A 25316-nucleotide genomic window follows, 5' to 3' on the forward strand; every position below is an offset into this window, starting at 1 on the left:
TCAAAGTCCTGCTCCCTTTTTATGTGCAACTGTGGCCACCATCTTGACTTTTTTGACACCCCCTGCCATGGACCCTCCTGGATCCTTTCCTGCCATGGAAGGAAGGCTGGATAACAATGAGGTGATTACACTTTGTAGAGATGTCCAAAGGAAGAGTGTCATCTCCTGCTTCCCAATTCTCTTCTGGAAATGACACCCCGCTTCTCTGGCAGGGTTACAAAGCAAACCCAGAAATGGGACCCACGTTTCCTCTTGACCTCCAGCTATATCGTACCCCTTTCTTGCTCTCTCTCCTTCTGAATTGGATCCAGAAATTGGAGTTTTTTTATACGGTAATGCCCATCTTAAGTCTACCTTGGGCCCCTGGAGTTGCACTAACATCGCTCCTTCATGATAGACTCTGAATTTCTGGCATGTCTCTGATTTTCAGGTACACATGCACAAGTATTTGCTCTTTATTCCTTTTTTCAGCAGTACCTGGGGTGGCTTCTCACATTTTTATACTTAATTTCAGCAAGCAGAACTCTGCTCCTGGTAAACCAGCCTTCATGTCTTTTATTCCAAATTATCTAAGTTCTAAACAGGTGTTAGTTCCAAGGACTGGGATGCGGGGGACATAATCCACTACCTGCAGAGAGATGTTTGGGAGGAGGAAGAGCAGAAGTACCCAAAAATAAGCAAATTTTGACACATAACACACTCACACAACCTATTCCAAGGCTTCAGTTTGCCCCCCTCGTACAAAAATTACTAACCTCTAAGTTTGGATTATCTTCATCACAGACCAAGAAAATCCTCCCCCTTCCTCACGATGAAGCATCGATTAATAATCACCAATTTAAAAATATAGGTGGAAGCTGGACTCCAAAGCAAAGGTTTGCTTCCCCCACCCAGGGTGAGTCAGCCAGAAATAGGGAGGGGAGAAGGAAAATCTAGAAAGTGAGACGTCCTCATCACTGATGGCTTCAGAGGTCCCACCAGCGTTATCTTCTGTTGGCCTCTTGTGTTCACAGCAGCTTCATGACCCAAGAACCCTACATCAGAAAGCTGGAGGGGGCTGCTGAGTCGCACCCTTGCTGACAGTCTTGCAGTTCTATTAGTTGTCTGTGGCAAGAGGCCAAGGACCCATATTCCATATTCTTGACACCCCCTGATGTCTATTCCCTTGCTTAGCTGTGGCAGTGTTTCTCAAGATGGGTGGACTTCAACTGGCTGGGGAATGCTGGGAGCTAAAGTCCACCCATCTTAAAGTGGTCAAGGTTGAGAAACACTAGGCTATGGGATAGACAACACATGCACGCATGCACACAGAGCAACAGCAACAGCATAGGCAGCCACTGAGCTTTTCAATGCCAGATAACACCTGTTCTTCCTGGAACGAAAGATGGAGCAGAAAACAGCTGTCTCAGAATGTAAGTACTTAACACCCAACTTTTGAAGGGGATCCAGTTAGCATTTCTCTCAAAGTTAAGTCTTAGTAGTAACATGTCAAACTTGTCTTGTGGTTGTGATGAAATAGTGAACCTCACGGGGACTTCTCATAATAAAGAGAATTCTCAAGAGTAATATGTATCTCAAGGAAATCCGTGCGTCTACAGTCTCCTCTCGAGAATCAGGGTTCGCAGCCGTCTTCTTTTCTGTGAATCTTTTTCCCTCAAGCCCACACGGAGGGGCTTTTCACCCACTTTCCCAAATCCACTACCAACGTGCTGGGGCTACAGTTTTCAGATTTGCCGATCAGCCAGATTCATACAAAATTCCATACAAGGTCCATACAAAAGTAGGGGACTGTTACAAAGAATAAACTATTCCTTGAGAGCTTGGTTCAGGACATGGTGCACATAAAACCACATTTTAGCTGGTATCTCAAGACATTTCAGTTCTACACATCTATATTATGCTAAGCCTGGGCATCTGGGCCGCTCCTGAATCAACTCTACACCTGAAGGATCACACACCACCGTATCTGTTGGGTAGCAAAGCCAAATCAATCCTTCGGGGCTCTGCTGGGGCCCAGACCGAATTGCTGCAAAGACATTTTGCAGCCCAAGAATTGGCGCTTCTTTAGAGGGGCTCTTCTCACGGTTTTTGTTTCGCCACGGCTCAGCGGAGGTCAAGCCACAGAGATGCCCCCCCACCCATCTTGTGGGCCTTCGAAATTGAACAGGGAGGCAATATCATTGCTTCTCCTCCTGGGGCTGGCACCACTTGTTCGGTCATCCCTGAACAAACCAGCGGAATGTGAAATATGGCGCAGACGGGGACGTGGCACCAGGCGGAAGCCACTCTAGTAAGGGGGAGCATCGATCAGCATGTGCAGAACTCGGGTCTGCAGGGAGGAATGTAATCATGGGCCAATTTTAAACAGCTGCAGGGGGGTTGGCGATAAACCCATGGCAGACTGAAAGTAAGGGAGGGTCCAAAGGAGTGCATCCCTCAGACTCAACCCAGAAGAAAGCCACAGTTGGAGACGCTGCCCGGCAGCCAATGGGGCTTATCCCAGGTGGGGGAAGATAGCAACATCCCACATTTTGGCAGTCCAAGAACCATCCCAGTCCAGGGCAGCCAAATTTGAAAGGGGTGAGGGGGGGAAAAAAGCATCCCTGGGGGGTTCAAGAAGATGGGAGGAAGTAGCATCGAGGGGAGACCTGGGGGTTGATGTCCAACCTGTCTGGACGATGCCGGGGGGGGGGAAGGCTGCTTCGGGGTGGGGCAGCCAGCAGGCAGAAGAAATGGGTCTTCTTCGGAGGTCAGGCCCACGTCTGCCTCGAACACCCAGCGATGGGTTCTTCCCAGTCCAAGGGGCGCCTGTGAGAAGGTTAGGAACAGAGCGAGAGCATGTTGGCCTTGGGCAGTCGAGAGAGGCTCACCTCATCCTCTTCCTCTCCAGCTTGCATCCTTCAGCTTTGGAAGGCCAAAGCAGTTGAAACCAGACAAAAGCAGTCACAGTGTCACGCTTAATATAAAAATCAGCGTGAGAAATAATTAAACTGGCAATGAATCATCTGGCAGGTTCACACAAAAGCCAAACGGGGGAAGTCACTCTACCCCCAAGCCTGAAACAGGCACACTCACAAGGTGTAGAGGACACCCCCCATGCCCCCTGGCACAACCTTCTCATCTGCCATCAGACTTGGTGGGGCACGTGGGTCAACTAGAGAGTTGGCTGTCTTAGGCATAAAGAACAGCTCAGCGATGAGTGAGCAGATGCCCTTCCATTGTTCCAAGAGTAGCAAGAAGAAATTCCTCTCCTTCTGCAAATATTTAATATGCGTCAAGGTCTTTATTCTCTTACTCTTAGCTCCTCCAACTCAGGACCACGTCACAGTTGCTCACCGTGCTCTGTCTCTGCCCCAACTGGTCCTAAACACGCAGGTTCATTTATCCGTCACTGATGATGGGGCTGGCTCTGCACCAGGAGATGTTCAGCAAAGGAGGAGGTTTAGCCCTTGAGCCCCACACATTCTAGAGGCAGTAGCATTTTCCATATCTCCTCTATTTATCGCCTCCTGTGGTGTGTGAAAATCCAAGGTTAATGTCCTGGTCATCTGGTCTTCTGAAACCTTCCTCTCCTTGCGCATCTCCTTCTCCCCCAAGGCAGAATCTTGTCTTTCTCTCCCTTCAGCAACCGTGGCAAAGTCAAACTCTCCCATCCCTTCCAAGAACCTTTTGTAACTCACACTGTGAATGCCGCATTTGTAGCACAGCCTTAAAAAAAAAAAACCATTAAAAACACACAAGGTGATGCATCTGTAGGGTTCCGGGTGTTTCTGGGACCAAGACTTGAAATCACTCTCGGCTCCGTAGCATTTCCAGTGGCAGAGGATGGAGGTAAAGGAGAGAGACTGGTCTCCAAAAAGGTTCCCCTTTTTTCTTTTCCTTTTTTTAATTTACACAACCAACTCTGCAACTCTTTGCTGCTGCGTTTCTCAGATCTTGTGAGTGAGAGTGAGAAGGTAACCTCGTGTCTCCTCCTACTTTAGACAAGAAATGTTGGGGGGATGTCGCCCAAGTGTCCGATCCAGCTGCCTCTTTCGTAGTCCTCACCCCATGGGTCTCAGGACCCGGACGTCAAGCCAACCTCAAATTTCCCAGGCAATCTCTCACTCCTCAGATAACCTATCTGCATGTCCTCTCCCTCCTTCAGAGAGGGATAAAAGTCACGTTCCAAGCGTTCATCTTTGCACTGAAGAGATTCTCCCATCCCACCCATTTCTAGTATTTCATTCATCCCCGATAGAGAGTGAGAAGAGACCTCCAATGCAATTTTGGCATGCAAATTCTGTCAGCAGGATCTGCCTGCAGGACACACTTCTCAAAGCTTCCTCTGGACTGCTTCTTGGACACTTCAAAGTGCATTTCTTAATTGTTTCAAAAATCAGTCCCCCCCCGCATCCCCCCCCCCGCATAGCAGCCTATTGGGAGGGTCATTTCGCAAACCGCCAGAAGCTGCTCCCTTTGAAAGCTGGAGGTCCACAAGTCAGCAGCGCTCCTCGGGGAGCTGTCAGAGCTCCAGATGAGAAGGATCATGTGGAGAAACTGCAAGCTGGTTTTTTTTTTTTGAAAAAAGCGTGTCGGGAATAATTAGACTAGTGATATGGCAGATTTCCTTAAGAAGGAAAAAGAAGCCACTGCCCCCAGCTTTGTGAGATGTAGGCTTGTTTTGGAGGAGAACCTGAAATCACACGTTGCAGTAGTGGCAATTGTGCAAAACCCCACCCACTCACCCACCCCCTCGCCAGCACTGCCAGTAATTTCTTTTGAGTTGCAATTCCATTCCTGCTGAGCAGCTTGAACACTTCAACACTTAAAGCTCTTTTAAGCCCTGGGTCGTCTTGGTGGAGAAGATCTCAGGGAGCAGTGAGAAGAGCAGCGGTGCCATTTGGTGGGATGGTGGCTCACCCATGGGCAAAGCCATGATCTTCTGTATCTTCCTGAGGGAGGGGGGAGATTTGCCTCCTTTTTTTAAAAGCATGCTTTGGTTATTTCCTGCCTTAAAAATAATTTTTTAAAAGTTTTTCAAGAGTGTCACCCTTTTCAAGATGAGCAATCAAGGGGAGTTCTGGAGGCTGCAAAAATTGCTGGAGACCACCCGACATCCCAGGGCTGCAAGGGTCCCACCCTTGCGGTGTGTTAGGTTTGCATATTTCCCACAATGGAAAGATCCGTCTTCTGCATTTGGATGTCTGTCTACTATCTGAATCAGAGAAAGCCGGGGTTCAACCCCTCACGCAGCTCTTTCTGGGGACACCAGCTAGTGGTGTGGATAAAGGTGTGGGTGGGTGAAATAATCCATATATGGCACCCTGAATTCCTTGGAAGAATGTGTAACAGTAAAAAGGAAGCGTAGGACAAGTGAATGAACAGAGAACAAAATGTGATTTTTCCTCTCTCCTCTTTCCCCAGTACCTCCTTTCTTACATCAAAAATTTCACCAGTGACATGTTCCAGGAACTGCTGAAGCATCTCCTACAATGTGCTCATGACACCCGAAATACCATCAGACATGACATCTGGAGGCAGATGTTTCTCCAACTGTTCTTTGATTGTGACCATGGAAAGGTAGATCCAAAAATTCTCTCTTTCTCTTCATTATAAGCAGTGGTCCTGCCACTCTCTGCCCCTCCAATTCCTATTCCAGTCTTCTCCAAGCAGACCCTTGCCAGATGTTGTAAACCTAAAACTTCCTAAATCCCCAGCCAGCTTGCCTGAGTACCCCTAAAGCAAAAGAAACGAGTGAATCTTCTTCTCGTCATGTTCGTTCTCCAAGTCCTATTTCTGTCTCACGGATTTCAGTGTTCATGAGTTGGCCTTGTGAGGTCCTGCACTACACAACATCTGTTCCTAACAAATGATGAAATAGAAGAGGTTACATAGTCTTCCACTTGCCAGTGTGACAGTCTTTGGTGGTGTGGGGTGTACCAGTCTGGCCCTGTTACTTTAGTCCTGAGGGTAACATGCCCCTTCTGGTCCTGCTGGATCTTTTGGTGTCCTTCAGTACCATTGACCATCACCTGCAAGAGTTGGAGATTCTGTTTTGCAGCGATTCCAGTTGGTGGTTATGGGGGAGGAGAAGTCAGTCTAATACTCATTCACATGTGGATTGCTGCAGGCTTCAATCTGCATCGTTTAACATGAAGTCACTTAGAGAAGGGACCCATCAGCTCAGTGTGGGTCTCCATTAGTATGCTGATAATATCAACTATATATCATCAGAGTAGGATGCTGCTGCTGCAGAAAGCTTGTTCTGGTGTCTGGAGGCTGAGAAAGTCTGAATGGGATTTGAGTCCAAACAAGATAGAGTTGCTATTTGTTCATTGCAATTTTCAGGAAGCTCCAAAGTTGTAGGGCACATTGCCCTGAGCGAGCAGGTCCACAAGTTAGAGAACCCTCTAATCTAATCTAATCTAATCTAATCTAATCTAATCTAATCTAATCTAATCTAATCTAATCTAATCATTTTATTGCCTCAGAAAGCAATCTGTTTGCCCCAGACTCTTGAATTTTTGGATATGACTACCCCCAGATTTAGAACTGCTGGATGCCCTGAACCTACAGGGGTGTCTAAAGGGGTTATCAAAAAAGTCAAGATGGCAACTGTAACTACATGATTGAAGTCCCACCTCTTCTTAAATGCATATCAAAAATGGGTAGAATTTCAACCATACAGTCGTGGCTGCCATCTTGACCTTTTTGACCTACCACTCCAAGGTTGACCCGCTGTACACGACATGGGCAGCAGTTATTTCTCTTCTTCATTTTGACCGATCCGTCAGTTTATGGAAAAGATTTGAAGGAAAGGTGGGCTTGAGTAGTTCTCCATCTTCAAGCAAGGCCTTTCCATGACCTTCTCTTTTCTCTCCAGTATCCATTCAAAATGTAGGCTTAAAAGAGAGCATTTCCAGGGTGTTGGGTTTGCATTTCTTACTTATCCTTGGGCAATTGTCACGCTCCCTGGGGTCGCCACTCACTTTCTTGATAAAACAGCTGGATTTTCACTGGGTTTCCTAGGAATACCCATGGTGATCCGGTGCTACAGGAAGCACACCGAGCTCCTGGAAAATGGGAAAGCTGACCCCTCTGATGGCTGTTCTCCTCTTCCGTAGATAGGGCTCTTGGACAGACTGAGGGTGCTGTCGCTACTGGAGAAGTTTTACAACAGCAGCTCGGAGCTTGCCAAGGAGACCTATCGTGACCCAAGGAAATGTAAGCAGGCGGGGGGTTGACCGGCCAGGCCCACCCTTGCAGGAGTTGAGAATGGAGCAGTTCTGCAACCCGGAGGTGCCCTTGGGCTAAAGGACCAGCCTGGTGATATTTACGGATGGCGGACCATGAAGGCTAATGAGCGGTTGGGTGCTGCAACCAACATTTTGTGACCTGAGTGCAGGTGGTAGCAAAACCTGCTTGGGTAGCCTTACTAAATATTTTGGGGGGGGAAGAAGCAAGAGTTGGGCCACCATAAAAAGGTCCTAAAGAAAATATTGGGAATAAAACTGCTTCCATTCATTGGGCCTGCCAAGAAGCAAGGAGCCACAAAAGGCTGCTTTCTCTGGGCTTCAGAGAGGCAGCTTGGACCAAGGTGTGATAAGAATTGTGGCGCTGCCCGCCGGCTTTGTGGGAGAGGAAGGGCCAAAACAGACCTGCTTCCCGGCCCAGTCCGTTTCGTTTCCACAGATTGGCTGGGCCAGGACATTTTCAGCCCAGTCGGAACTGGATGAAAATGGGTGGAAGCCAAACCTCTCTGTAATGGGTGTGTCTATGTGTGTGTGAGGGAGAGCATTATTATTCTGAAGGAGGCAGAAAAAATTAGATTTCGGTCATATCGATCGATATTGCTCCTTTCCAAGGAGACCTAGTTCACATCCATTTTCAACCACGGGAACTCACTTTGGGTCTCCAAAGTCATAGACATGGTAGAAGGAGAGTCATGTTAACTACCGGTGGCAAAAAATCAGGAGTCTGGCAGCACTCTTTCCAACTAACAATTTTTTTTTAAAGCATATGCTTTCATGAGCTGTAGCCAGATGCAAGGAAGTGGCTAGACCAAGGAAGGATTTAAATGACTGATTAATTTGTTGTGATATTAATTGGTTGTTATATTTTGTTCACCTCATTGTCCTTTTGGAACATGGGTTCCTGATGGTTTTGCAAAAAACAGCTTTGGCTGTTTTTTCATAACCCTTTTCATAAAATGTGTTACTCAGAAAAGATGGTACAGACTCCTTCTAATTGTTTGGGACTGTTCCTCTCTCCCAGACTAGCCTTCCTCATAGGGGGGTTGTAGGGATACATGGAAGCTTCTGGAGAAAAGGAACATAAATCTAACAGCCAGTCAGAACTGGTCGAAACCCACAAAGAAAAAAAATATGTATATGCTCAGAGTCTCAGCACTTAAATTCTGCTCTTTCCCCATCCTGTGAGTAGGTGAATGGGAAATGGGGTCTGTTCAGAGTACTGTAGTGGGGTGGCGAGGAGAGAAAATTCTCCTGGCACTTACAATCGGGAGAGCATTACATTCCTAATCTAAAGGGTTTAGAGCTCCATGTTGTGGGTCTGACCATCCTGGCTCTTATCCCACTGTCATGCCCCCCACAGCTAGGCAAGATCAAGGAATCCAGACCCACACAGATTTCATCAAGATGCCTTTAGGGCTAGCCTGGGGTAGACACAAGGATCCTGGAAAGGGAAGAGGACTTTCCCACCACATTTGTGAGTGAGTTTATTAAGGCAAAGTCTTGTTGAGTGGTTTGAAACACTTCTTCCTGGGTTTCTCGCCACCCAGGCTCTTTATAAGCTAAGCTGCCAATCTCTTGACTGTTATGTCTCCTCTCCCCTCCATTTGTTTCCCATTTTTTCCCACAATCTGTCACCCTTTCAAGCCACCCAGCAAAAGACTAATTGGATGAGAAGGTCACTCTCAAGCTGCTACTATGAAACCCATTTCTCAGAGAAGCTGTGGACTTGGACAGTGGACCTCTGCTAACAAACCAGAGAAGTTCTGCTCAGGAAAGCCTATTCTGACCCAATGTTCCCCGTGTTTCCTCTTTTAGGGCCAATAGCTGAACTGGATGACATAGACCTCACTGAGTTTTGGGGTGATATGGAACCTGACGAAGATGAAGAGGTCCTCCCGGAGGACCATCCACCAATGCCTGAGCGTACATTATCTGCGGAAGCCATCTTCCTCAATACATACTTGAAGGACATAATTTCTGATGTAGATTTAGCAGCCCACGGTACCAATGGAGACCCAAGGGAACCAGCAGTCAGTGGGCCAGAGGAAGCTGGGTTGGAGCAGGAGGTCAGCCCACTGGAAGCGGGGAGTGAAGTTGTCCCCACAGCAGCCTCACAAGATCAAGCAGAAATACCAGTTGCTGAGCTGGAACCCCAGGGAGCAGAGACTCAGGAGGAACCCCTTCTAGCCTCTGAAGGTACCACAGAACCAACTGCTGAAGAAACTGAGATACCTGCTGGTGAAGAAACTGCTCCAGAAGACCAGCCAGTCACAGCACCTGAGCCAGGTTTGGAAAGAGAAGAGGCCGCTCCTTCATCCTTCACCAAGGTTGCAACTGAGGTGCAGAAGATCCTGGATCAAGAGGAAGATTCAGGCCTGGAAGCTCCTCCAGGGGAGAGGGACCTCCCTACAAAGGAAATGGGGGTAGATGAGGCAGGTGAGCAGGAAAAGCCAGAAGAGAAAGCAGAGCCAGAGGACAAAAGACTCTTAGGCCCAGAGGACCAGGCTGCCGCAAGAACAGACAGACTACCAGGAACCCTGGTTACAGGTATGGCATGTTTTCCTTCATAGCACTGTTGGATTTGTCTGCTCATCCCTTATAGTTAACTGCAGGGCCTTCCCTTAACCTGGGTGCAGCAATTACGCCCAGGCCTAGAGAATAGGAGGGCTGTTTTCTCTATCCAGCTTTGTGTCCTTCTAACTGTTGGCCTCATCCTTCTCCTTGTGCTGAAGGTGTCAGGCAGGGACAAGACCAGCTGTGTCCCAGCCTAATCCATGTCAGTGAAAGGCACCATTGATGGCTCCTCTGAAAAGGAAAAGTCCTCATAAATCTTGCCATTCTAAGAGATTTGGGAAGAAGGGGCATGCACTGTTGGGACAGGTCTGGAAAATCAGCATGAGAACATCTGACTGTTCTGATTTGAGAACCTGATTTCTTTTTTTGGAAAGAAAGATCTCAGAATGCAAAGTTTTGGCAAGCTTCTTTATACACAATATCCTATTCCTCACAAGTTCATCCTGACCCACGTGCCAGGAAATCTGTTGTGCATGATGCCCCTCTTTAAAGGCCCTTGCTTGCCAAGCAGAATTCCTCCATCCTCTGGTGCTTATCGCACCTAGCTTCCTGCTCCCACCTATTTCCAAGTGGTTTGTGGGTGGAGCCAGTTGGTGGAGTTGGTCTTCATTTCTCCCCTCCTTGAAATCTCCTCCCTATTACATTGAAACTCTGGCAAATTTTCACCCTTTTGTACATCTTCCCAACAAGAAGCAATGAAAATCCTTTCTTTTTCTATGTTGCCTAGGCTGGATGGAGACGGTTGGCCGGTCTTCTTTTGGGCCCTCTAGGCCAGTGTTTTTCAACCTTGGCCACTTTAAGATGTATGGACTTCAAGTTCCAGAATTCCCCAGCCAGCCTGGGGAATCAATAGAAGAGAATCTCTGTAGCTCAGGGTTGAACTGTGGCGTCCTTGGTATTCTCTGAGCTTGGTTGTTTTCTTACAGACATTTGGTTACCCGACTAGGGAACTAGGTAGCATCTTCAGAGACAGGAATGACAGATTTTGAAGTCCACAAGAGAACATAGCTCAGGGGTGTCCAACCTGCCTTGCTTTCAGAAGACTTCTCCTGGATTAAATTCTGACCAGGACTTCTAGCTAAATGGTTCAGGCAGTAGGTGAAGAAAAGATTTAATACTGGAGATCCTGTACAGCTGCTACTTTACCAAGGAAACATTTCTGGTCCAGAAGATGGAATAGATTAACATGCTCAGAGAATTATGCTCAAATGCTTTATTAATCGCCCTCTACTGGCCATACATAGTTACAGTTTTCTAAGATTAACCGAGTTGGTCTCAAAAGTTTAACAAAAATTGGGATTGGGAGTGGTTAAAAACATAGAGGGTTCCCCTCCCCCACTTTTTTTGCGGGGTGGGAAACAGACTGAGGTTTCCAGAGGAGACCACATCCTATTGTTCCAGTGCTGGAATAACTCCTCTTAGTTGTATAGAACTGGACCATGTCTTTTTAAGTAAAGATGCATCTCACCAGTTGGATTGTCCAGTCAACCTTTGTTCAGCCAGAGTGATGATCTGCAGATGGTTTACGGCAGAGGCCCAAGAGATAGGGAGGCATGCTTGCAGGTGCTGTTGAGTTACAGCGGTGCGCGAAAGGCAAGCTGCTTGTGTGATGCTGTGTTGTTTCCAGAACCAATAGCTGCAGAGCACCCTGTTTTCATAGATTTAAATTCCCATGCAAATGGGTTTAATTATTACAACCATAAAGCAAAACAACTCAGAGCTCAGCACTTGCTGGCTGGGGGATTCTGGGAGTTGACGTCCACACCTCTTAAAGTTGCCAAGTTTGAAAAACACTGGTCTAGAACATAAACATTATTGGATCCAAATTATTAGACCTGGAATCATTAGTCAGGAACCTTCACATTCATACTTACGAGTTAGATTCAGCCAGTCATTTCCCATCTCCCGTTTCCAGCAAGGGAATTCTGACTTACGCCTTTCAATTATCTCGAACAGTCTAGCACTCTGGGATTTCCTGGGGTATCAAAGGATCCTATCATTAATGATACGTGTCCAGAAAAGATTTGCAAGCCAGCTTGATCCATCATCAGGCCAAGTTAGACAAGTGCACAGGGCCTGGATAGGGAGCGAAGAGGTAGACATTCCCAAGACAGCAGGGCCTCTGGGCTTGCAACCCAAAGATGCTCAGATGTCTCATTGCAAAACCCATATTCAAGGGGAGTACAAACCTATCTGAAACCACATGGAATTCTAATAAAAAGAGGAGAGCATCCAGGATCAATCTGGGTTTTTCTCTTCCAGAACTGCCCTTGTCGCCCACCAGCCGAGCCAGCAAGGAGAAGAAAAAAGGACCTCAGCTGGTCTACGGGGCGGTCTGGTCAGGTAATTGCACCCATCAACTTTCTTCCACGTCGAAGTTGTGCAGTTTTGTAAGTTGCGGTCGGAAGAGAGTCGCTTCGCCTCTTGAGCAGCCTCCCTTTGTGTTCCCGTAGGCAACTTCCAGACGGCAGACCTCACCTTCAAGTACGCTGATTATGGCAAGGAAATCCGGGAGGACTGGAACAAAGAAGACTCCAGGTTTTCAGGTGCAGTCTTTTATTAGCTTACCTGAGGTTATAATGTTCATATTCAGATCTTCCATACAGCTGCTCGTGGGGTTCTCCTGGCAGAAATGTATTTGGAGGAAGACGTTTGAAGGAGAGAACGGTTCTTCCAGGACCACTCTTTTGCACGCTCCATAAATGCTCCAGCAGAAAAAAGCAAATGGTTTTGCAAAGAACTGAGCGCTGTTTTAACTGAGGGGTGGACATCCAGAAGGTGACAAGTGGCTTGCGGGGCCAAGGAAACCCTGGCCCGTTTGCCCACCAACTCCCTGGGAGCAGAGAAAAAAGTCGACGCATTAGTGGTGCAGAATCAGCACCTTGGCCAGAAAAGTGCCTTATTTCTACCACAGACGTCCGTTGGGTTTCATTGCTTCCCTTTCCTCCAGTGATTTATTCAAGAACAGGAGGGTGGGGGGTGGGGGGGATAGCATGCGTGGTGCACCTAATAGTGAGAACAGTGTGCAGGGAACATGGCTGGTCGCTGATCTGTCGGTCCCTGAGACTGCTGCGACTCAGATGGGTTTCCTCCTTTCTACAGTTTCAAGGAGGGCTCTGAGCAGCTAGCGATAATGAGGGAGGGAACTGAAAGAAAAAAAGAAAGAACTCAACTCCCAAAGGAACAACTGCTTCCTGTAGGGAGGGGACCCACCATAATATCGGTCCCCAAAAGTCTGGGCTGCCCAGACAGGTTTTAAGAGCAACCCCACTAAGAAGGCTCCTTCAAGCTGAACTCGTCTTCTGCAGGTGGCACAGAGGTGCCACATGGGATACTTGGTAGCAATAGGGAGCTAGCCTGCTGCTGATTTTTCTGGGCTTTTCTTTCAACTTCCCTGTCTGATTTCCTGGTGGTCTCCCATCCAGGTTCTAACCAGGCCCCACCTGTTTAACTTTCCAAAATCAGCCAGTATCATCGGGAGATGTTGCTGCTTGAGCTAGGCAGGTGATGTTTCCTTCATGGACACATCCCTTCATGTCCTGGTCCGGGCGATGATGGTGGTTTGCTCCAGCCTCTTTTGGGAACGCTTTGTCAACTTCCTAGTTTAGCCTCCAATCCTGGAGGTCTCTTATCCCAGTTCTAACCGGGCCTCAGCCTGCTTAGCTTTTTTTGAGATCAGGGAGAGGTTATCCCAAGGCCTCATCTCCTCCCAAAGCAGGGGTGGGCAGTGCAGCCCTCTGGCCACATCCAGACCAAGGAAGCCTTCCCGCTAGCCTCCATCAGAGCTGAGGTTAATGGCTCATACAGGCACATGATCTCCTAGCCCGGAGCTGTGCCCATCACACGGCCAGGCTCAGCTGAGGCTCTCTGGAGAGGCTCCAGCCCATTCAGCCCCAGGAGCTGGATGTCTTGGAGGAGGGCAGTCTGGCCACAGGCAGGGACCACCCCCCAGGCTCCACCCCATCTGTGACCAAAAATCACCCCTCCTTGTGCGGGTTCTTTGCTTTCCACGGACTGGACACCCCACAGCGTAGCAAAGCTGTACATGGTGCTTTATTGCAGCACACACCTTCCCCAACCACAGGCTATCGCTCTACACCCTTCCAGGACTTGCAAGGCGATGCTGCTATAAATATGTCTTTAACGCTCAGTCCTTTAATGCTGAGTCCAGGCAAAAGTCCCAAAGTCTGTAGAGTGGCAGACCACCTTCGCCTCCTTCCAAACGTTCTTACTCTGGCTGGGTTGAGGGGCTGCTTCAGTGTGCTTGTTCTTCTTCTAGCTGCTCCTGAGCTCCGGGCAAAGCTCCAGGCAAGACCCACCGGGACAGGCTGCTCACCCTAGCTTGTGGTCCTGGCAGTTGAGCGATCGCCCTCTTGCCTGCTTGTGACAGCTGCCGATCTCCAGACGTCACCTCCGCTTCCCCGTCTGCAGGCCATTTGCTTGTCTCCTTTCCTCTTACGCACGCACACTCGACACACACCTCCTCATCCACTCTGTCTTGGCATCTGCTGGGTGGGGGGAGGCGGCCTCCGGACCTCAGCTTGGTCCTTTGAAGACGCCAGGGTGGGGCTCATGGTCACAGACAGCTGGAACACCAGTTTGGATGCTTGTGAGTAAAGCTGTGCATGAATGTGCGAATGAATGCATGAGAGAAGTGGGGTGAGAAGCATTTCTGCCTGGCTGCAGCATCTTTTCCCAAGCGCAGACAGCAACCCCCACTTTGCTCCCTCACACACCTCTTTGCCTCTTTCTCTCTCTTGTTCCAGCCTCAGCACACTAGCTGTAGGTCAAATCACAGAATCACAAGGTTGGAAGGGACCTTGGAAGTCTTCTAGAGCAATGTTCCTCAACCTTGGCCACTTTAAGATGGGCAGACTTCAACTCCCAGAATTCCCCAGCCAGACATGAAGTCCACCCATCTTAAAGTGGCCGAGGTTGAGGAACCCTGCTCTACGGCCAGCCCATTCCACAGGAACGGTTGATTTCTCTTTCTAGATCTCCGCATGAGCATGATAGAAATCCTGGCTCGGGGCCCCCCTGCTTGCACCAGCACCTTTGACAAGGATTCCCTCAGCCTGTCCCAGTTTGTGCAGCTCATGGAGACCTTTGCCAGCGAAAGAACATCCCTGCCAAAGCTGAGGAAGCTCACGGAGTCTGTGAAGAAAGGATACATGCAGACGGAGGCTGAAAAGTTCAGCCAGCTGGAGAAAGTAAATACAGCATCTTTTTTCCAAAATCTTTCCCTGGGTTCTTTTTCATTGAGCCTGAATGTGCATCACGCCAGGTCAACCTGAGCGATGCACATGTACAGTGAGCCCTACACTAGGGCTCCTCAACCTCAGCAACTTTAAGATGGGTGGACTTCAACTCCCAGAATTCCCCAGCCAGCAGAACTGGACACCTCGATCACATGCAGCCGGTACCACCATTCCCTTGCAGAACTAGCTGGGGACAAAATTTCCTTGATATCAGTTATGTTCTCCTGCTTCGTCCCACGCCACTCTTCCGTGCCTTTTGTCTATCATCTGAGTCGTTTTCGGACCCATATTTAGCCCTCTTGCTGGCCTCCTTACTGTGGCAGAATGGGGACTGGCAATGGGGGGAAGCAGATGATTTGCTGGTTCGAGGACTGGTGGAGAACACTTTACCTTGATTGCGAGGAACAGCGCTGAACCATTACCCCAGGGACCCTCAAATATTGCCTTTCCTCCCCCCAGATTCATCACTCTTCAAACTTGGTCCGGCAGCAGCTTCTCTTAGCAGCCCTTTTTGAGAAGTGGGATAACGAAAGCTCTGGGTTCATAGATATGATGGAGGTCGACTCTGTTCTGAGCACCTTTAAGGAAGGGATGGAAGAAGAAGCCTTGACTAAGGGTAAGAGGAATGCAAAGACCTTTCAGAAAAGTAGCTGTCTTAATCAACCCCACAAGGAGTTGTATGCACCTGGAAGACCACATGAGTTCACTTTAAGATCTGTCTGGGAGATGAAGAACTTTGCTTCTGGAGCCAGGAGATAAAAACAAACTCCTCCTGGGTCTTTTCCCCACTTGCACCTAACCATGGCACAGACATGCTCTGGCAACCTCTCCTGACCCCCTCGTCCCCATACCATTGCCTTCATCTTATCCCCAGCTCATGAGTGAAACAGACTTAAGTCACCTTCAGCCTACCAGTGTGGAAGTGGTGTTTTCCCCTTTATTCCACCACCATCCAATGACAACCTCAAAGTGTGTAAAATCAGTGAGGCTTTGTCACCTATTTCCTTGGAGGGAATTCAGGGGACTGGCAGTCACTGGGAACAGAGACACGAATGGCAGGAGAAAGATTGCCCATGTCTCTATTGCTGTCTGCCGACTCAAGGATGATATAATTGCTGATATAACTCAGCAGTGGGGAAAGGTCCCTTGGCTGGGTTCAGATATTACAGTAAGCCCTAATGTGGTTTGTTTTGAGCTTATTGTGTTATGTGAATCCAGCCAAAGTGAGGTTTATCCTAGAAACCATGATTAAACAAACTATGGCTTATATCCATTCCCTACTTCCACCTAACTATGATACAAAGGAACCTTTTTTTTTTTCTGCCATTACCTCATGATGTTCATTTCCTCCCCAATCTTACCTGAGGCAACATATAGCCATCTTGAACAGTTCCAGTGTTTTTACCTTTAAACGAGTTATTGCAGTTTTGCCGTAGGTGAAACTGTTGTGCTGCAGCCATTCTCTGTTGCAGAGGGATGATGCCAGGAATGGGATCAGCCCAAACCTGTTGGGTGCTTTCCTCTGATGTGGACGCATCCCTCCCCTCCTGGTGCCAGTCACTCTCTTCCTGGCCTCTTACCCTGTCCGCGCCAGGGGTCTGAGGCAATCTCAGGAGCCCTGGAACAGCTGGAAGAGCAGCTGGTCAGTGGTGGGGGCAGGAGGGAGGTCTGTACAGGGACCAGAAGAGGTCGAATTGGCTCCCTCCCGACTGCTTCATGGCACAACCACTCACTGCCCTTCTCAGCTGTTGTTTGAGCTGCATTTGAATACTGGTTTACCGCTCTTTCAGAAGAACACCAAATCTGTATTTAAAAATACAGGGAGTCCCCAGTTTAAGAACGAGTTCTATTCCCAAGGTCTGTCCTTAAGTCGAATTTGTACGTAAGCCAGAATGGTATTATTGTACAATACTGTATGTACAATACAGTACTGTGTAATGAACTCAAACCAGTGTGTATTTAACTCGAATTTTGTGACAATAGGCTCCGTTCTTAGCTATGGGTCATCCTTAAACTGGGCGTCCCAGGGTCTACCTGTAGCTCATAAAAGAGCTGACAGTCATGCGTGGTGAAGGTGCACCCTCTGGTCTCTGATCCTGATTTTTTCAGTGGTTGTGAAGAAAAAGGTATGTTTTCAGTTGCATCATCTGAAGGAATCAGGAGTGGAGACCCGAGGGTGCATCTTCCTGGGTCCACAATTGAAAAGCACATGCCCTGAGCTGACCCTGCCTTCCTTTCCTCTCCCCACATAGCTAAGCTGCAGCTTTCCTTCCCCAACTGGCACCCCAGCGGGGTTGTGAAGTTATCGCTGAAAGACTTCCAAGCCTACATTGAGCTAGTGGTGTCTGAACTCACTGGAAATGAAGACGAAATTTTGGACAACATTGTGGAGTTCCTGATGATGACAGTGGAACGCACGCACCTGGAGCGGCTGCGAGGGAACGCACGGCGGAAATGGCTGCTCCGGATTGAGCACTCTGCCAAGACCAGTGGAGGGTGCATGGAGCCCGTGTATCAAGAGGTCTTCAAGGCTCTTTGCCGGGTGAGTAGATCTGTAAACAGGACTCATCATGGAGGATCAGAGCTGGAATGGCACAGTGAAGAAGAACCAAGTTTATACAGGGCACGAATGGTTCCCTGAGAGGAAAATCAAGGAAGGTTGGGCCTTTGAATTAGACCAAAGACTGGAGAGGGGAGGAAGGACTGGGCAGGGAGATGCAAGGTCCGTGGCCTTGAGGGCCCAGGTTCAAGACCAGCTTCATCATGAAAGCTCCTGGATGACTTTGGGCCAGTTATTCTTTATTTCACAGAGTTGTTGTAGAGAAAATCTGAAGAAGAAAGGATCTATAAATCTAGATCAGTGTTTTTGAAACTTGGCCATTTTAAGAGGGGTGGACTTCAACTCCCAGAATCCCCCAGCCAGCATGCTGGCAGGAGAATTCTGGGAGTTGAAGTCCACCCCTCTTAAAATGGCCAAGTTTCAAAATCACTGATCTAGATGAATCTAAGAGATGAATAGGCAGGAAGGTGAAATTCCTAAGAAAGCCCAGGTGCTGGACTGGCACCAGGAACCATGGCAGGTTCACGTCCCGCCGTTAGCCATGAAAGCTCATGGACAACTTTGGCCAGTTATTCTCTTCCAACCAACTTACCTCACAGGGATGTTGTTGTGAGGAAAACCTGGAGAAGAGAATGCTACATACATCGCCTTGAGCTCCTAGAGAAAGGTGGGGTATAAAAAAACCAATAAATAAAATTGCAGGAGCAGAGGAGTTCTTAGGAGAATAGGTGAATGAATAGGTAAACTGGCCATCTGTTACTGGGTTTGTCCCATCTGATGCTTGAGACATCAGAGGATGCAATTTTGCTTGTGGGGTAAGTTGGATACGTCTGGATCTGACCCAAAGCAGACTCTGGGGAGAATTATCCAGGACAGAACCAAATTTGTGGCTAGGTCTGAGGACTCCCTGCACTCCAGAGCAGCATTGGTCCAACAACTGAACCACTGCCATACTAAGTAAAGGTGCCATTCTGCCATACCGAGAAGCAGGTGGGTGAGTTACAAGGGGAACAGAGAGAGGGAGCAAAACAGGTTTATGGAAAGCACAGCCTGGGCGCAAGAGGTTGACCAATTTGGCCTGGAGGAGAAAGGGAACATGGTGGCAAACAGAAGGCAGCAGAGGCTTGTGCTCTCCTGTTTTCTCCTGGAAGGAGAAGGTTAGTTGGCTTGGACAGAGGAGAGGTAGCAGCTGGACATGGGGCGTTCACCAGGGACAGCGCCCTGCCTGGGTGCGATTAAAAGCAAGTAAAGGCAGCAGGGTTCAGCCTTAGAACCAACCACCTGGAAGACTGGAGGTCTCTAGGCAAAGGCTGGGCAGGGCTTAATTTATTTAATACATTTATATGGCCACCCATCTCATATATATGATCCTGGATGGCAAACAATTAAAACAAAATAAAAACAGAGGAAAAACACAACCAATAATTAAAAATATAAATAACATAGCACAGCATAAAAGAGCAGCCAAATTTCCTGGGAATGCTATGAGTTGCTGCTTAAACTAGGAAGGATTAGCATCTAGGGGCATCCACTGGGTGAGGGTGTCAAATAAGTCAAGATGGCTCCCGTGACCATGCTTTTTTAGATACAGAAAAGGCTTTATTGCATGGCCATGGTTTTAAAAAAAGGGGGGGGAGAACTTTGATTGCATGCCCTTGTCTGCCATTTTGACCTTCTCTGCAGGCATTCCCACTGGTCCTGATGATGCAGAAGGCCTCTGCTCTTTCTAGATGGGACAGGTTGCTGCCCCCCCCCCCCCCCGCCAGCTCCAGCCTCAAGTCTGTACATCCATTAATCCCACAAACAAAATGGGAGCAGAATGCCCATGACTTGATTTGGACATCAAACTGAGCCATCAACTGCATCACTCGGTTTTGGCTTCAGCCATAGAATGAACCCCACCCTGCTCTGTGGCTTAGCATTAATGAATCCATAACATTATGGTTTATTTAACAAACTGGGGTCAAAACAATGGGTGTGAACATAATCCATGAATATTTCAAATGCAAAGGACTTGGGAGGATTGGTTAAAGGATCTGGGTATGTTTAGGCTACAAAAGAGACAACTGAAAGGAGATATAGCAACCATCTTCCAACATTTGAAGAGGGCCCCACGGAAGAAAGAGTGGACTTATTTTCTCTTGCCCCAGCAGGCAGAACCAGAGCCAGTGGGGTAAAATTATAAGGAATTGGCATCAGCTAGATATCAAGAGGAATGTCCCTATGAAGTGGCAAGTTCTCCTTCGCTTGAGGTCTTCAGAGGCTGAATGGTGATCTTCAGAGATAGTCTAGTGCAGTGTTTCTCAACCGTGGCAACTTTAAGCTGGCTGGGGAATTCTGGGAGTTGAAGTTCATGCATCTTAAAGTTGCCAAGCTTGAGAAACACTGATCTAGTGAATCATACCCTGAGCATGGTGTTGGACCTCTAAGGTCCAAGGCCTCTCTAAGGTCCCTTCCAAGTTTATGATTTTAAGATTCTATGAAACCCAAGGAAATGACCAAACAGCCAGTCTATGATGACAGGTCTCCTTTCTGTGGCAGGATACTGATGCCCATGGAGACAAGAAGAAAGTCAGTGCATACATTGCCCTTCTGGAATATAATGTCATTGCCCCTGAGCGGGGAGATGTTCTCCTCCGCTATGTGGCCTGCACAGAAGATGATGCCCCTTATGTCTTAAACCAGATCCTTTTCATGGACATGCAAGGAGTCAGGTAAGAACCTCTCCCAGAGCTGTTTCCTTTCCATGGGAGAAGGATTGGGTCCCCGCCAGAGGGAAATGTGGTATTTTCAAGATATGGGAACAACACAGAGTGTTTTGAGCTGTAGAATTTCTAGGAATGGATGGCTTAAAAATTAGGCAGCATTACAGCTTGGATGGCAGTTTCCCTGTTCATTCATTCATTCATTCATTCATTCATTCATTCATTCATTCATTCATTCATTCATTCATTTATTCATACATTCATTTCTTATGAGTAATAAAGACCCGTCTCAGCATTTTTAGGGACAGGCTGTGTGGTGTAAAGTATAATGTTATCCCTGTAAATGCAAAGCTTCAAATGGTTTATTTCTTCACCCCGTGCAAGCACGCATAACTTCTGCCTATAATAAAAAAGGATATAAGACAAGCAGACCTAGAGTCTCTTCTTCACTTAAGGTATCTAAGGGTGGGATGAACTTATTCCACATGTGGATCTTTTGAAAAGGGAAATACTCCCTTCCCTCAAGTTTGATTCCTGGTGACAAGACAGTTCTCCTCCGGTAAGACGGATGTGGCTGGCCATGGCTCTTTCCCGGAATTTTTGCAATCTAGCTTTCAGCCCAGGGATTCCTAGTGGTATCCCATCAAAAAACTGATCAGGCAGGAGGGTCTGCAGGTGTGATCCAACAAGTCAAGGTGACAGCTATGGTGGTAGGACTGAAGGTGTGCATTCTGGACACTAACAAAATGGAGCGTGTCCAGAGGATAGCAACCAAGAAGGAAACCCTTATGTGGAAGAGTTGGAAGGGTTGGGTATGTTCAGTCTGGAGAACAGAAGACCAAATTGCTGCCTCCAACTATCTGAAGGGCTGTCACATAGAAGAATTGTCCCAGAAACAAGGGGTGTAAATGACAAGGAAGTAGATTTCAGCTGGGCATCAGGAAGCATTTCTGAACTGTAAGAAGGTTCAGCAGTGGGATAGGATGACATGGGAAGCAGGGGACTCTCCTTCACTGGAGAGTTTAAACAGAGGCTACATGGCCATCTCTCTGAGATGATGGGACAGTGGATTCCAGCCCTGGGCAAGGGGTTGGGCTAGATGGTCTCCAAGACCCACCCTCAGCCACGGAAGCTGGCTAGGTGACTTGGGACACTCAGAGTCTTTCAGCCCCACTCCCCTCACAGATTTGTGGTGGGGAAAATATGAGAGGAACAGGACCTATCTTGAGCTCCTAGAGCAGTGTCTCTCAATCTTGTGAATTTGAAGATGTGTGGGCTTCAGCTCCCGGAGTTCCCCAACAGGGTCAGGGCCAAATACAGACCATTTCAAAGAGGAATCAGATTCGTTTTTCATTCTGGGAGTTTTACAGTGGAAACCCCAATCCACAGCAGCACTCTCCGTTACATGGTCATACTGAGGCTACTCCTGACACAGCCCATTTTGCGCTTTCCTATGGTGTGAATTATGAGATGGGGCCCTCCCCTTCCAGGTCTGCTGCTGCTCTGTTGTATCTTCCCCCAGATGTTGCCTCACCAAAGTCTCTCTTCCCTCTTGCAACACCCCCCCAGCTTTTCAGCCGCCTTGGATGACAAGCCAATCCATGTCCCCCGAGTCCAGTTGCATGGAAATATCCACTTCTGGAACCCCGATCGCCGTGAAACTGAGCGAAGGGGCTCCTTCTTAGTGCTACCACTGGAAGATGTCCAGAGAAGAGTCTTTGGGGTCCTCGGGCTGGACACCCTCCGGGACACGAATGAGAAAACCATCTTCGTTCCCCATGAGATCCGTTACTATCAGGTGGGGCAGCACGAAAACTGCTGGGAACTGAATGGGGCAGCCAGGACCTGGTGGGGGGGCAGCAACATGGCTTGTCTTGGCTTTGTGAGCAAGACCCCATTAGCTATTCCCTTGGGAGAGTTTACAACAGTCCAAGGCAGTGTTTCTCAACCTTGGTGTGTGGACTTCAACTCCCAGAATGCTGGCTGGGGAATTTTGGGAGTTGGAGTCCACACATCTTCAAACTGCCAAGGTCGAGAAACACTGGTTCAAGGTATTCTCACAGGTTTATCCATATTCTCTTACTAACTGTCTTAGCTGTTCACACAGCCCTGCTTTCCAATACAAGGCAAGGTTTGTTCCTCCTCAGGGGATTGCACACTCATTCAGCAAAGCCTACCATCATATCCGCACCCAGCGAAGTCTGCTGCAGGTCATCATTACCGCAGTGGAGTGGCTGTCCGGCCAAGCACCAGGCCTTCGAAACATCACTGCCTACTTCATGGATCCTGGAGACAACCGGGTAATATACTAATATGTCATAAAGTTTGTTGTCTTTGTATAGCAAGCCAGCCATGAACAAACAGAACCATATACTGTAAATAGCAATTGGTTATCAGATGTGCCTTTTCTATTCACCTTTTGCTCTTCTATGTCTGTTGCTGTGGTTTAGCTATACAGGTAGTCCTTGACTTACGACCACAATTGGGACCGGAACCTCTGTCGTTGAGTGAGTCATGCCCGAGTTTATGACCTTTTTTGCCACGGTTGTTAAGCGAATCTAGCTTCCCCCATTGACCTTGCTTGTTGGAAGCCCCCTGGGAAGACTGCAATGGTGATCACGTGACCCCAGGACACTGCAACCATTGTAAATGCATACCGGTTGCCGAGTGCCCGAATTTTGATCATGTGACCGCTGGGACGCTGTGACAGTCATATGTGTGAGGATCAGTCGTAAGTCACTTTTTCAGCACCGTTGTAACTTCAAACGGTCATTGATCGAATCATAAGTCGAGGACTACCTGTACTCTGAACCTCTGTTCCAGGGACCAGCGCTCACCCTCTTGCTTTCTCAAATACGCACGAGGTTGCCAATTTCTTTCTGGCAATTCAAGTGCCTTAATAACTACCAGGCGAACAGAATTAGCAAGCAAAGCTTCCCCCATCAATCTGAAAAAGCTCCATTAGTTAAATTTCTACCTTCACCAATGCTCCTAGAAGGTCGGCAGTTTTACTGCACTATTTATATATGGAGATCAAGTCTTTTCCTACTCTCAGCAGGGAGGGAGCTAGAAGACCTCCGGGGTCCCTCCCAACCAATGATTCCACGATTCACTTAAAAGAGACAAAGAAGACATGTGTAAGTGACAGAGAAAGGAGCTGCACCTGGTCCCTCTCTCTGCCTTGGCAAAGATAGGTTATTTCACTGCAGTGGCAAACCAGAGGGAGATTTAGCCCATGCCATGAGGTTTATACCAACATGGTCTACTCTGGACGGTCCATCCCTTTCCTATTAGTTGTATTTTCTGATGACATCTTGTTTAGATTCAGACAGTGTGACTGGCCAGCCCTTAACATGCTCCACTCACAGATTAGGACACTCAAGGCACCGGGACACTGAGTTGGTCAGCATCCCTGCTTCAACTCAGCAACAGTGGAAGAAGGTGCCCTGAGCATCTCTCGCTCACCTGTTTCAAGGCTGCCCTTGAATTGACACCTGCCAATTGTCAGAACAGTAGACCCTTTTCTGGCTACAAATTTTATTAAAAGGCATCAACTTTTGTGAGTTAATAAAACTTGTTACAGGTAGTCCTTGACTTACAACCACAATTGGGACTGGAACTTCCATTGCTAAGAAATGCGGTCCTTAAGTGAGTCATGCCCAATTTTATGACCTTTTTTGCCACGGTCATTAAGCGAATCACTGCGGTCATTAAGTAAATCTGGCTTCCCTCATTGACTTTGCCTGTCGTAAACCCTCTGGGAAGGTCACAAATGGCAATCATGTGACCTCCCAGACACTGCAACTGTTGTAAATACTGTATATGCCAGTTGCCAAGCGTCCGAATTTTGATCCTGTGACCGTGGGGATGCTGCAATGGTTGTAAGTGCAAGGACCAGTCATAAGTCACTTTTTTCAGTGCTGTCGTAACTTTGAATTGCCATTAAACGAATGGTTGTAAGTCGAGGACTACCTGTAGTTGGAAAATAGGCTACCAGGTACCTTTTGATTTTTTTCTGTAGGAAACAAACACGGTTCTCCTCCTACAGTTTCTTTATATTAGAGCATTGTCTCTGGCAGAAAGATCTTTCTCTCGCCTGCCTCATAAGAACTTGAGGGCTTCTGTAGCAAGCGGAGGCAATTCTCCTGCAAAGCTCAGCCTGAAAGCTAGGGGGGGGAAAGAAAAAAAAAACTAGGTTACAACTGCAAGAATAAAACTTCTCTGCTGGGCCATACCATCTATTAAAACAGCTTTGTTCAAAACGCCCAGCGGATGAAGCTAACCTCTCGGCTTCGGCTGAGAATCACCAGCAGATGGAGCGTATGCTCCGTTAAAAACTCCGAGCGGAGGAAAGCTGAAATTCTCCTTCCCGAGGGCTTTCCGTGAATGCCAGGCTGGTCAGGTTGTGGGTAGGATAAATAAAGGAGCTCTTTCCAAACATCTTTCAAGTCCATTTTCAACTCTGCTATGGGGCTCGCAGCAGGGAACGATAACCTTGGTTTTTTACCAAGGCTCTTATTCCAAAGGTTAAATGTAATGGTTAGGCCAGTGTTTCTCGACCTTGGGAACCTGAAGATGGGTGGACTTCAACTCCCAGAATTCCCCAGCCAGCACAGCACTGGCTGGGGAATTCTGGGAGTTGAAGTCCACCCATCTTCAGGTTCCCAAGGTCGAGAAACACTGGGTTAGGCCATTCTTGTCCAACTGAACGTTGACAGCTAAGAACTGGCTAAGAAATTGTGGCCTTGTTTTCTGCTCGCCGTCCCAACAAACATAGAAATTAGTTAATAGCCAACATAATTTTATGCTGTGGAGTCCTTGGGGTCCTCTGAGCTCGGTTGTTTTCCTGCAGACGTTTCATTACCCAACTAGGTAACCTCTTCAGTGCTCGCTCCCAGTTATTTGATGCTGTTTATGTTGTTTTGTTTTTTTAATTTTGGTTGCTTTTCCTCTGTTTTTCTTTCGTTTTTACCGTAATTGTTAG

General features: G+C 47.8%; 1 protein-coding gene across 1 annotated transcript in view; it reads left to right on the forward strand.

The window, feature by feature from the left end:
• The window catches only part of EFCAB5 (EF-hand calcium binding domain 5), a 52670-nt gene that overhangs the window by 19504 nt on the left and 7850 nt on the right, over window positions 1–25316 (forward strand). Inside the window, exons 6-16 of the mRNA XM_088138745.1 lie at window positions 5407–5562; window positions 7107–7206; window positions 9051–9782; window positions 12072–12152; window positions 12263–12355; window positions 14805–15019; window positions 15527–15683; window positions 17320–17609; window positions 20169–20341; window positions 21902–22130; window positions 22480–22632. Of these exons, the coding sequence (XP_087994871.1) occupies window positions 5407–5562; window positions 7107–7206; window positions 9051–9782; window positions 12072–12152; window positions 12263–12355; window positions 14805–15019; window positions 15527–15683; window positions 17320–17609; window positions 20169–20341; window positions 21902–22130; window positions 22480–22632 (2379 nt within the window). The remainder of the gene's footprint in view (window positions 1–5406; window positions 5563–7106; window positions 7207–9050; window positions 9783–12071; window positions 12153–12262; window positions 12356–14804; window positions 15020–15526; window positions 15684–17319; window positions 17610–20168; window positions 20342–21901; window positions 22131–22479; window positions 22633–25316) is intronic.

The sequence above is a fragment of the Python bivittatus genome, unplaced genomic scaffold, assembly GCF_059951505.1.
Source record: "Python bivittatus isolate LINGU-HERP-01145 unplaced genomic scaffold, Pbiv_v1 ctg000240_np1212, whole genome shotgun sequence".
Lineage (NCBI taxonomy): Eukaryota > Metazoa > Chordata > Lepidosauria > Squamata > Pythonidae > Python > Python bivittatus.